This window comes from Carica papaya, chromosome 3 (genome assembly GCF_054855325.1).
Source record: "Carica papaya isolate Zhongbai chromosome 3, ASM5485532v1, whole genome shotgun sequence".
In the NCBI taxonomy this organism is placed as follows: Eukaryota; Viridiplantae; Streptophyta; class Magnoliopsida; order Brassicales; family Caricaceae; genus Carica; species Carica papaya.
This window is the reverse complement of record NC_142311.1, coordinates 5,062,789-5,075,712: the sequence shown is the minus strand read 5'-3', so window position 1 is coordinate 5,075,712 and position 12,924 is coordinate 5,062,789. Positions and strand designations below refer to the sequence as shown.

Genomic DNA, 12,924 nt, shown 5'->3' with positions numbered 1-12,924 from the left:
TCTGTGTAGAAAAAAAACAAACTCTTTTTCTGTTTCTGCCACCAACCCCATGCGCAAAAAATACAGCAAACTATTTTTCCCACTTTCCTCGCTCGATTTCTGTGAAAAGAAGAAAATAAAATTATATTCTAAAAAATTGTTTACTTTTTTGGTCTTTCTCCCATTCGATTCATGGTGTGCGTGAGAGTGAGAGAGTATCAATTTTTCGTGTTGTTTTCTGCATTTTTTTTCGACTTGCGTGCAATATATATATATATATATATATAAAACTGCAGCCTTAATTTTCTTTTTTTTTATTTGCATTTTTAAATTGCCTAATTTGCCTTTGTGGGCTGGACATAAAGCCAACACTTTTTAGCTTTTTGTCAATGGTCATTTGCTTTGTACTTGGATTTATCTGTCTCTATCATTGTTTATTAGCATTGGTTTCCAAGAATAAATTTTGTATCTTTCAAGGAGAATTTACTTCAAGTATTGCTAAAAAATTATTTTATCTTTCATATTTTACGTATACACACAAAGAAAAATAGATAGAATCAATAGATACATACATAGTTAGATATATATATATATATATATTTTTATAGAGAGAGATTCCAATAACCTTAAAAAAAAAAAAAAACTATGGTAAATATTTGAAGTCATGTATTAACCTAACAATTAGAAGTTAAATTGGAGATTAATTATACTACCACCACAAACTAAGAGTGATACATAAGATAAAATATTCGTGCGTGAGAAATTTCGATATGGTCTTGCAGAAGAATTGTATAGAAGGAAGGATCATAGTGCTTCGTAGTTCCAAAGGTAAGCTCGAGTTGCGGAGATGGTGGGTAATAGTGTGTACATCATTTGCCCTATTTAAATGCTCAAGATTTAGTCCCAACACTTATTATAATAATTTGAACAAATTATGTCCCAACTTATTCACATGCTTTAGATACTCAACTTTGCACATATGTACGTGATTTATTTATTTTATTAATTTACTACAAAAAGTATATGCATATGTCCTATGTTCGTAAGATTTTTATCCATTTTATGTTTTGTTAGAAAGTATATATTGTTTTACCTAAATTTATAAATCTTGCATCTTGTTGAAATTTTCTCACAAACATGTGACAATATTATGGATGGATCTATATTTCAACTTTTAGGCGTTGCAATTATTTCCTTCGGCTTTACTAATTTGGACTGTTGAAGAATTTTGAAATAAAAGTTTAGCTTCCCTCTACCTCTTTTCAGCTTTTTGCCAGTGATCATTTTCCTTCCGCTAGCATTTGTCTGTGTTTCTATTAGTTGTTTATCTGGAATCTATTTCAATTATTAACAAAAAGTTGATAATTGGAATACCTTTCATATTATATATACACAGAAATAGAGATTGACATATTTCAGTAATCTTAAAATAAATCATGGTAAATATACCAAGCAACACATCAACTTAACAAGTGGAAATAAAATTGGAGACTAATTGTATTACAGATACAAACTAGTAGTGGTACAGAAGGTAAAATAATGAGCAGAAAAAGTTTTCCATTATTAAATTGCTTGGATCTTCAAATTACAAACGTCAAAGCTTGAGCGAATCAGTTTTCGAATTTACATCGAGTGCGCTGGAGAAAAAGGTGGCAAGATATTCACTTATTGTGAAATCTCTATAAAGAGGAGGATTGTTTTCTGATAGAAGCTCTTTGACTGGGCCATAAACTTTTGAATCCAGAAATTCTCCAGTTAAAAAGCACGCCACAGAAATTCTAGGACCAACACTTTTGGCAAGCACTCTATGTTCAACGCTCTTCAACTTACCGTTTGACATAATCTGATTCAATTTATATACGACGTACATGGTTAATTAATGCATGCATGACCATGTATCAATAATATATAGAGCAAATTTACATGTACATATATATATATTTATGATTATATACCTGGAGAAAGTCCCCAATATTGACTATTAAGGCTCCAGGAATGGGTTGAACATCGACCCATTGATTTTGATGGAGGACTTGAAGACCACCGATTTGGTCTTGCAGAAGAATTGTCAGGAAGGAAGGATCAGAGTGCTTCGTAGTTCCCAAGGTAAGCTCTGGCTGCGGGCATGGTGGGTAATAATGACACACAAATGTACGTCGTTTGCCGCAACCTAACTCTACTAAATGCTCAGAGTTTAGCCCCAACGCCTCTGATAATAACTTGAGCAGACTATGTCCCAACTCACTCACATGCTTTACATACTGAATGCTACATTCTCTGCATATATATGTACGTATTACAAAGATAGTGCACCATGAAAGTTAACAATTACATGTGTGACTATAAATTCGAAAAAGAAAAAACTCCTCTTAATTAGTATGAGCTCCAAAGAAACAGTTAAATTATGAGCTTTTATTAGTAATAATTTCTAGTTAATATTTCTTTTTTCCGCACTACTGGAAGACTTTGTAATTGCCGTGAGTGAGAACAATTTTAATTTTTTATTGAAAAAGATTCCATGTTGTAAAACTTGTTTTATATTTTACTCCACATACATATCCTGCAACTAATATTTTTGTTCAACCAAGAAATTTTTTCTGAATAAAAGAAAGTTTTATCTCAATTGGAAGTTGTAAATTATGAATTTTTTATGTTGCTCGGTTTGTTTCTGATTTAGAAATTAATTAACTAGTTAGCAGTATACATAGGATAACTTGGTTTACTAGTTTGTATTTACCTGCAATCTGGTGGTAATTCTTGGGGATCCAACTCATTGGAAGGCAACGTAATAGTCAACGTATCTCTCCAACTGGCTGCTTTTGAATTATACAAATCATAGTTGCTGTTGAATCTAACTCTTCTTGTTCGATCACGCGAGTACAACACTTTCTTCATCTCAACATCTCCCTCATGAAATCTGGTTGTCCCTTTGATCATGTCTTCCAGAACTTGCAGGGGGATCCCATGATTCACAACTTGAAAGAAACCCCAACACTCCGATGCAGACTTCAGTTGGTTAACGATCTCTTTATGCCGGTCGCCATCGACGCCGTCGAAGTCGATGACCGGAACTTGGCAATGGATTTGACAACGGTCCGAGTCCCCGGTGAGCTCATCCGGTGGCCGAACGAAGATCTTGGGAATATTCACCATCCCAGCATCTACTAAACCTTTAACACCAGCTTTTGTCTCATCGAACGCCTTAAGCTCTTTTTCCCTACAGTCTTCTGCTCCACCGGTACCCATTTCCTGCAGAATCAAGTCTAGGGAGAAAATCCAATCAAAGATGAGTTAGGTGGGGCCTTATCTGTAATATATATATATATATATAGGTATTTAATGCGATAATGTCCGCATTGATCCTTCTTCAGGAACGTTAAATGAAGTGGGCCCACCAACTTAGTTATCTCCAAGCAACCTCCTAGAGAAAATCTGAATTTCTCTAAACATCATAATCTCATCCCCAATAGTATTTAAAGGAATCTGGCCCAAAATCCGGATCATGCAACTCATTTACATGTAAATAGGAAGACCTTTCCTTAAAATCCAAACTACTATTCGAATGATACTGCCAATCTGCTACCCCAATTTTGATCACCCAAAATAACCCGATTCTCTTTTCAGTTAAAACTATGAATCTCTAACTGTGGAGGTTTGGAAATGCCTCTAGCTAGAAGTTGGAGATATGTAAGGATAAGCTATAGCAAATAAAAAAAAAAAAAAAATCAAGAAAATTGGATTTAATGATGTGGTGATCTAGAGAACTCAAGGAAGGAAAATGAGGTCTTTAATTTTGCTTAAAAATATGGTATTTACCTTTTAACCTCATGTTCTTTATTAATATTATGGTTAAAGATAAAAATTATGGTAAAAATTGAACATTTTCAAAAATTTATTATCCCCTGTATTTTAAATTTTTAAAAAGATTTTTGGAATAAATTAAAAACATTTAGCAATGACCATATTCTCCATTGACTAATAATAAGAGACATTAATAAAAATGTATCAGATGCAATTTTTTAAATAGAATCTCATTTAATTTTATGATGAATCTTTACAATTTTAAAAAACAGATAGATTTAGAATCAATAAAAAATAAATTTATCTAATCATAAAAAAATTTTAGGACCAACTTGATGAGACACTTTGTTTCTTAATGCATTGTTGAAGCCCCTATAGTTTATGTTCGTTTGTTGAAGGTTCCAAAATTACCTCAACAAGTCATATATTATTGCCTAGGTATTTTTGATATAATAATTTCTCTGTCTTACGTTAATAATATAATACATTAAAACCTGAAAACTTTCTAAAGTGTTGGCCTTGTTTCTTACTGCTTATTTGAACATGAAAATATTTTGGAATGGAAGACCTTTGAGTAATCAATTATTAATTCTTATTTAATAATTTAAGAGCAAAACTACTTTGCACTACAACAATAGTAAAATGCTCATTGTACTCTACTTTTTATTATATAAACATAGCATTATTGTTACTTTTTTTTTTTTTTCATAACCTTTACAATAGAGTGATTATAATTTCAAGAACTCTTTATTTCATTAAACTGTTTTCCAATCACTTACACATATACATATATACATATATATATATGTTTTAGTTTTATTAAGCATTTAAAACAAACATCATAACTTGAAGAAGTCTCTGATTTTCGTACCAAGTCCCACGTATCAAAATCACTTCTCAAAAAATCTTTGTAAAGCGGTGGATTGTCTTCTGATATTAGCTCACCAAATTGGACTATAAAGCTTCGAAGGCTCTCCACTGAAGAAACAAGCCACGGAAATCCTTGGAATGACACCATTATTAGCAACAACTCTGTGCTCAACACTGTTGAACCTTCCGTTGGAAACAATCTGAACAAATTTCAAACATCCAACAAAGTAAATACATAACCTGCATAATCAATAATATTAAAAAGATTATAGCAAATAATGAATTATGTATTATAACCTGAAGAAGGTCTCCTACATTTACTGCCAAAGCTCCCGGAATGGGTTGAACAATGACCCACTGGTTTTCATGGAGTACCTGCAGACCACCTATTTGATCTTGAAGAAGAATGGTGAGAAAAGTACATCTGTATGGCTGCTGGTTCCCAAGGTAAGCTCTGGGCTGGGACATGGTGGGTAGCAGTGACACAGAAAGCTGTGCCATTTATTACCTTCCATTGCGTTCAAATGCTCTGCTTTTAGCCCCAACGCTTCTGATATCAATCCAGAAAATACTACTTCCCAGCTCCATCACATACTTGGAATACTCAATAGTAGAATCTCTATCATATTGTATTATTTTTTTCAATAAGAGATTATGGATTCCAACAGAAAGATTATATATATAAATTATCTGCAAACTGCTGGTATTTCTTCAGGGTCAAGATCATTGATACTTACTGTGTCACTCCAATTAGCTGCTTCAGATCCGTACAGGTAGTAGTTGCAGAAGAATCTAACTTTTCTTGTTTGATCACCCGAGTAGAACAGGTTCTTCATCTCAGCATCTCCCTCATGAAATCCCGAAATCCTTTGATCATGTCTTCCAGAACTTGCGGGGGGATCCCATGATTCACAACTTGAAAGAAACCCCAAGTCTCCGATGCATACTTCAGCTGGTCAACTATCTCCTTATGCTGGTCGCCATGGATGCCGTCCAAGTCAATGACTGGTACTTGGCAGTCTATCTAAGAAGGGTTTGAGTCGTTAGAAAGATCTTCGGGCGGATTAACGAAGATCTTGGGGATATTCACAATCCCAGAATCTATCAAACCTTTAACACCGGCTTTGGTCTCATCAAAAGCCTTAAGCTCTTTTGCCCTGTCAAAAAATGATACATCTTCTCGCTGACCGTCCATTCAGCGCCAACCAACCTGCTCTTTGTCAATTCACCTTGCTCTGATGTCCTCCCCTACTTGTGTCTCGATGCTCTCTTTTCAAGTCCTATCGTTCCTCTTCCATGCTTCTTCCGAGTCGACGTAAATAGCTCCGTTTCCTCTCTATTTTTGGCTGCTTCTTCCATAGATTGTTTACCTCTTTTCCTGCTTTCTCACGTTTTTGCCTCGTGAGCTAAAGGCGTCCTTTCCTTTTTGTTGCTTCTATCTTTTTGCGCTGAACCCTCTCTACTCTTTTTCCTTCAATCTTCCTTTTTTACGTATTCCATAATGGACATGTGAACGATATTTCCCTTGGCTGGTCACCATCAGTTTCAGATGAAGCACCAAGCTATCCGCCAATTCAATTGAAAAGAAAGAAAAGAAATTCTAACCGAAACGGTGTCGTTTTTGCGTTTTTTTGGAGAACTAAGCTCGGATTTTGCTTTGCGTTTAAACAGATTAAAGGAACTAAGCTGGAGTTTAAGTTTTAGAGTTTTAAATTAGATTGGGATTCAAGACTCTTCCAATTTGATTTGGATTTTAACAAAACCCAAACCCAAACCCATTATAAATCCCTTATTCGGCCTTCTTTCTCTTCTTTTCTTTTTCATTTTTTGTTTTTTGTTTTTATTTTTTACTTCTAATTTCTCTTTCTCTTTTCCTTTTCTTTTTCTCTTTTTTCATGTTTCTTTTTTAACAATAATAAAAGAAAATAACATTAAACAAAATTAAAAATAATAAAATTATAATATTATCATTTGTGGACAAATTAAATATTTTTCTTTGAATTTTTCATTTGTCATCTCCTAAATTTTTATTTAAGTGTTATCATTATTACTTTAAATATTTTTATTATGACTGGACAAAATTGAAGTATTAAGTTTTTGCTAATGTCATTATTTTCAATAATTTGCAAAGATTATATTAATGTTGATGTTAATTCACTTGAAAAATGATTTTTGAATAACTGAATCTCAAATGTCCTCCATTCTCTATTATAAATCATGTGGTTAGATTAGACATTGGAGCATCAAGATAAAAAAAAAAGGGCATTTTTTTCGATATTTTCATCCTTAAATTATCATCACAATCATTCTCTTTTAAATTTGTATACCTCCACATTTGCGTTCCTCTATAAAAAATTTTGTTAAAGGTTTCAGAAGTCGATTGAGCCACTAGTAAAAAATAAATGATAAGAAAATTATATATGAAAAGAGAAATATTGTATGTTTGATCTTCTAAGTGGATGAGAAATATTGTTCAAACACCAATAATAGAGTCCACTTTTAATCTTTGTTGCTTATGTGTTCAAATGTAATATTTTTCTTTTATGACAACTACTAATGATGAAGTATTAATTATTTTTTAGATAAGCATACATAATTATATTAGGAATTATTTTGATTTAAATTACTTAGAGAATAAATATTACTTTTCACTAAACGTCCAATATATATACTTATTTTAGTTATCTTTATATGCTAATGAGTTTTTCATATATGGATTTACGATGTTATAACCTATTTAACATTCGAGTTACGACATTATAAATATATCATAATTTTGACCACCACAACAAAATCTCATATGGGTAACACTATTTTAAAGTCAATCATAAGCGATTCTTAATAAAAAAAATTTATATGTTTGATTTTTATCTACTATTTACTTTTTAAAAAAACATATATAGCTTTACCTAAGTTAGTAAATATTGCATACTTTTGAAAATTTTCCATAAATGTTTGGCAATATAAAAGATAGAAGGCCTTACAATTATTTCCTTTAGTTCTATTAATTAGAATCATTGAAGATGTTGAAGCAAGAGTTAGATTTAATTTACCTCTTTTCAGCTTCTTGCCAATGATCACTTGCTTTTGGACTTGAATTTATCTATGTTTCTATTATTGTTTAGTTAGCATTGGTTTTTAGAGATAAATTTTGCGATCTTTCATCGAGAATTTACTTCAATTATTAATAAAAAATTATTTTACCTTTTATATTATATATATATACACGTAAAGATTAATAGATAGAATCAACATATATATAGATAGTTATATATATATATATATATTTTATAGAGAAAGATTCTACTAACTTCAAAAAAAATTATGGTAAACATTTGAAGTTATATATCAACTTAACAAGTAGAAGTTAAATTTGAGACTAACTGTATCACTGACACAATTTAACAGTGATCCATAAGGTAAAATATTTGTTAAGAGAAAATTCTCCATTACTTAATTATTTGCGTTTTCTAATCTCAAACATTAAAGCTTGAGTACATTAATGCTCCGCATTACATCGAGTCCAGTGGAGTAAAAGGTGGCAAAATATTCACTTATTGTAAAATCCCTATAACGAAGAGCATTATTTTCTGATAAAAGCTCTTTGATTGGGCCATAAACCTTTAGAGGTTCTCCAATAAAAAAGCTCTTTTGGCAATAGAAATTCTGGGACCAACTCTTTTGGCAATCACACTGTGTTCAACGCTCTTCAACTTATCATTCGAGATAACCTGATTCAATTTATACGTGAGATACGTGGCTAATTTTAATGCATGTGAAAATAATCCATGTATAAAGCGAATATATTTAGGTGTATGTACCTGGAGAAAGTCTCCAATGTTGACTATTAAGGCTCCAGGAATGGGTTGAACATCAACCCATTGATTTTGATGGAGAACTTGAAGACCACCGATTTGGTCTTGCAGAAGAATTGTCAGGAAAGAAGGATCAGAGTGCTTTGTAGCTCCCAAGGTAAGCCCTGGCTGCGGACATGGTGGGTAATAGTGACATACAACTGTACGTCCTCTGCCACATTCTAGCCCTATTAAATGCTCAGGTTTTAGTCCCAATGCCTCTGATAATAAGTTGAACAAATTATGTCCCAACTTCTTCACATGCTTTAGATACTCAATGCTACACTCTCTGCACAAATGTACGTAATTTATTTTGTTATTAATTAACTCCAAAAATATTGGGTCTTGAAAATTAACAATTACATGTGTCATTACAATTTTTGTTTTTGTTTTAAAAAAGCCCATCTTTATTATGTAGAACTTTTAAGTTGTTAAAATATGTACTTTTATAAGTAATATTTTGTTTATGGATTCCTGGAATCCTTTATAATTATTATTGTCCTATGATTTCTAAAGTCATATAAAACTACTATGCAAAGTATGAAAAATTATTAATTTTTTACTGAAAAAGATTCAAGCTCATAAAATATTCTATACGACATATATATCCAGCAATTAATATTTTTATTCAATCAATAAAATTTCTCTGTCTCTGTCTCTCTCTCTCTCTCTCTCTCTATATATATATATATATAATAAATATATATAGATATTAAAAGTTTTTATCTCAATTATAAGTTGTAAATTATGAATTTATATGTTGCTTGGATTTGTTTTTTATTTAGAAATTAATTAGTTAACTAGCAGCATATATAGGATGATTTAGAAATTATTATAGTAGTTCGTACTTACCTGCAATCTGGTGGTAATTCTTTGGGATCCAAATCACCGGAAGGCAACGTAATAGTTAATGTATCTCTCCAACTGGCTGCTTTTGAATTATACAAATCATAGTTGCTGTTGAATCTAACCCTTCTTGTTCTATCACGCGTGTAGAACTGCTTCTTCATCTCAGCATCTCCTTCATGAAATCTAGTTATCCCTTTGATCATGTCTTCCAGAATTTGCAGGGGAATCCCATGATTCACAACTTGAAAGAAGCCCCAACTCTCCGACGCAGACTTCATTTGGTCAACGATAACCTTATGCCGGTCGCCATGTACGCCACCAAAGTCGATTACTGGAACTTGGTAGTCGACGTGACGGCGATTTAAGTCGTGGGAGAGCTCATCCGGTGGCCGAACGAAGATCCTGGGGATATTCACAATCCCAGCATCTACCAAACCTTTAACGCCTGCTTTTGTCTCATCAAAAGCCTTGAGCTCTTTTTCCCTGCAGTCTTCTTCTCTATGGCTACCCATTCTATCTGTGAATCTTTACCTTGACGATCGATCAGGTATAGTCGCGTCATTATTAAATACCCAAAGCTTAGCCTAGAAGAACTTCGACGGCATGTCTCTTACTGAAGACGGATCAGTTATCAGCCACATAAGTTGGATTCTCCTCGTTGTGACACGTGGAAGCATTCTATGTTAGAAACAGAATTCTCTCAATCTCTGTGAATTCAGCTATACGTGTGCTGATCCGATACACAAATTTGTTAGAAGAGAATTATAATGTTAAAATTATAACAATACTAACTCATTTATTGTTTTTTTTTTAAATAAAACAATACTCATTTTATTGTTAATATATTTATTTTAAAAATTTAATGAGTTATTGATTTAAATTTTTAATAAATTATCACACACACACACACACATATATATATGTGGAGTTTTGCGATAGTGTTATGACATAAGGTTAGGTTGTAGATAAAAATTAATTTTTTTAAAATCAATTTAATTAATGGACATCATTTATGTGTATAAAATTTCTTTTTATTAAGATGTATGTGTATAGAATTAACATGATATTAATTATGATATTTTGGATAGTCAACGATAGAGAATAAATTGATTAAGAAAATCATTATTATACTCATTTCTTGATTTATGTATAACCAATTAAAGAAAATTATCAACCGTTGATTTAAAATCTTAATGAAAATTTTGAAGATTAAAGTTTTCTTTTAGTATCTAGATTATTAATTAGTGTGTAACGCCTTGTTTTTTTTTTTTTCTTAATAGTGCAGTCTAAAATAATTTCATGATCAAATACGAAAGTTTCATTCCAAATCAATCACACACATAGAAACCTTACCATAATCTATTATTCAAAATCAAGATAAACTTGCAACCCTACATGTACATCACAGTAAAAACGATCTCATATACTTCCAGCAAATACACTATCTACACTACTACTAATTTTTACACACTCTATTATGCCCATAAAAAGAATCCTTACTCTGTTGCTTTATACACTAGGCTCGGAAATCAGCAACTCCGATCCCAGATCCATCCCTACTTCATCTATGAATGATAAAGAGTGAGTACATATAACTTAATATAGTAAAAATTAAGTTACAAGTATGATATGCAACAATAGAAAACCCAATATTTCTATATGTACTCTATTTACATAACTTAAGTCATACATTAATATCACCCTGGGACTACACAAGACTAACTTACCCCCCGGTAATTTAGTTATTATGCATATCAAGTGTGACCGTCTTCTGACGTCACCCCAACAGTACACAAATGTTCTCACCTGTCACCAGTATCAACGACCAACAATCAACCTTCTATCTCTCGACCCCTAACAGGCCACACACACACACACATATAACATTCTCTCCTGTCACCAATATTGGTGATCCAACCCCTTGCCCATCAGAGTCCCGACCATCACCACTATCGGCGATCAACTTACTCCTTCTAGGTAGCGACAACCAATATCGGCGTCCCCCCAATGCTACCAACTCAAGAACAATATCATCCTGTTCTCGCTTCACTACGTTGTCCTGAAGCTCTCATATACCTTTAACCTGTATACCGAACCTACATGTGTCTCCCCATAGGACACACACTAACATTTAACACACACACACCAGTAATATTCCCTTGCCAATTACTAAATTTACAGCAGCTATACCAACTTATGTACAACTCACACCCTCACACCACACAGCTATACCAACACACCTCTATCCCGATACCTCACACCCACGCCCTATAGGCCTCCATTTCTTACTCTCTAATTTCCAGCATACACACACTCCACCCTTCCATGCCTACCTCTACTCACAGCCACACTGCACTTTTTCTCTTACACAAATCCCCTCATGCACCGAACTCCTCCTTCTCCCTCCTCCCGCGGCCTACTCCAAGTATCCCACTCACAATCACGAACTCTCCTCTCTCTCATGGACCTCACCCCCACACCGCATTCCTCCTTCTCTCTTCTCCCGCGACCTACTCTAAGTATCCCTACTCACAATCACGAACTCTCATCTCTCTCACGGACCTCACTCACACACTGCATTCTTCATTCTCTCTCCTCCTGCGGCCTACCCTAAGTATCTTTACTCGCAATCACGAACTCTCTTCACTCTCACGGATCTCACTCACTCACCGAACTCTTCGTTCACTCTCTCCTCCCGCGGCCTCCTCCATGCACCCAACTCATACTCACACAAAATCTCATCGCTTTCACGGATCTCACTCACTCACCGAACTCCTCGTTCACCCTCTCCTCCCGCGGCCTCCTCCATGTACTTCCACTCATCTTACACAGAATCTCCTCTCTCTCTCGCGGACCTCTCTCACTCACTGACTTCTTCACTCTCTCTCTTCCTGCGGCCTCCTCCGTGAACATCCTACACCCTTCCATGATTTCACCTACCATACATACCCGCCTGTTCCCTGCATCGTAGTTTTCTACTCTATATACCAAACAAAACCTAGATTTTTTAACTTAAAGTCACAAATTCAAATCCACACCACACCTATACAAGAAACTTAAAGTTTACCGTACTTCCCATCTCCATCTTCTTTCCTCTCATGGCTCGCACCGTCACGATCCTCTTTCCTTCTCTCTCTCTTCTCGTTTCTCCCCGCTCCGGCTCCTCTTTCTCTCTCTCTCGAGCCTTCTCTTCTTTTTTACTTTCTTTTTTTTCCTCTTACTTTTTTTTTCTTTCTTTTCTCCTATTTATACCTCACCTGCCTCTCATCTTACCCGTCCATCTCACCTCATCCCAATCGTCCACTTCCTCTTCACCAAACGACACCGTTTCCTCCAAACGACGTCGTTTCCTCCTCCTCTTCTCCAAATGAAGCCGTTTTCTCCTCATCTTCTCCAAACGACACCATTTTCTTTTCTATAATCATCACTATATACACATATATACATACATGCAATTTTTTTTTCTTACATCTAATTACTACATATTCCCCCCTCCCCCCAAAAAAAAAGAATTTGGTCCCTTAAATTTTGTTACCTTACCTCCAAAAAGTTTCAGATAATTTCGTCTCAT

The 12,924-nt window shown here is 34.0% G+C and overlaps 1 protein-coding gene and 2 pseudogenes across 3 annotated transcripts; all 3 read right to left on the bottom strand.

Annotated features, from left to right (window-relative positions):
* Positions 1-1,380: 1,380 nt before the first annotated feature.
* On the bottom strand, positions 1,381-3,288 carry LOC110825517 (1-aminocyclopropane-1-carboxylate oxidase homolog 1-like). The gene is made up of 3 exons (XM_022055980.2): positions 2,717-3,288; positions 1,935-2,256; positions 1,381-1,822 (listed from the first exon to the last, which is right to left on the bottom strand). The coding sequence occupies exons 1-3, from the start codon at positions 3,223-3,225 to the stop codon at positions 1,574-1,576; spliced, it is 1,080 nt and encodes a 359-aa protein (XP_021911672.1). The 5' UTR covers positions 3,226-3,288; the 3' UTR covers positions 1,381-1,573.
* Positions 3,289-4,505: 1,217 nt separating this feature from the next.
* On the bottom strand, positions 4,506-6,411 carry LOC110825516 (1-aminocyclopropane-1-carboxylate oxidase homolog 1 pseudogene; annotated as a pseudogene). The gene is made up of 2 exons (XR_015817613.1): positions 4,948-6,411; positions 4,506-4,850 (listed from the first exon to the last, which is right to left on the bottom strand). The product of XR_015817613.1 is annotated as a 1-aminocyclopropane-1-carboxylate oxidase homolog 1 pseudogene (transcript).
* A 1,654-nt stretch (positions 6,412-8,065) lies between these two features.
* Positions 8,066-9,928, bottom strand: LOC110825518 (1-aminocyclopropane-1-carboxylate oxidase homolog 1-like; annotated as a pseudogene). Its single transcript, XR_015817612.1, has 3 exons — positions 9,357-9,928; positions 8,472-8,793; positions 8,066-8,381 (listed from the first exon to the last, which is right to left on the bottom strand). The product of XR_015817612.1 is annotated as a 1-aminocyclopropane-1-carboxylate oxidase homolog 1-like (transcript).
* Between the last annotated feature and the right edge of the window lie 2,996 nt (positions 9,929-12,924).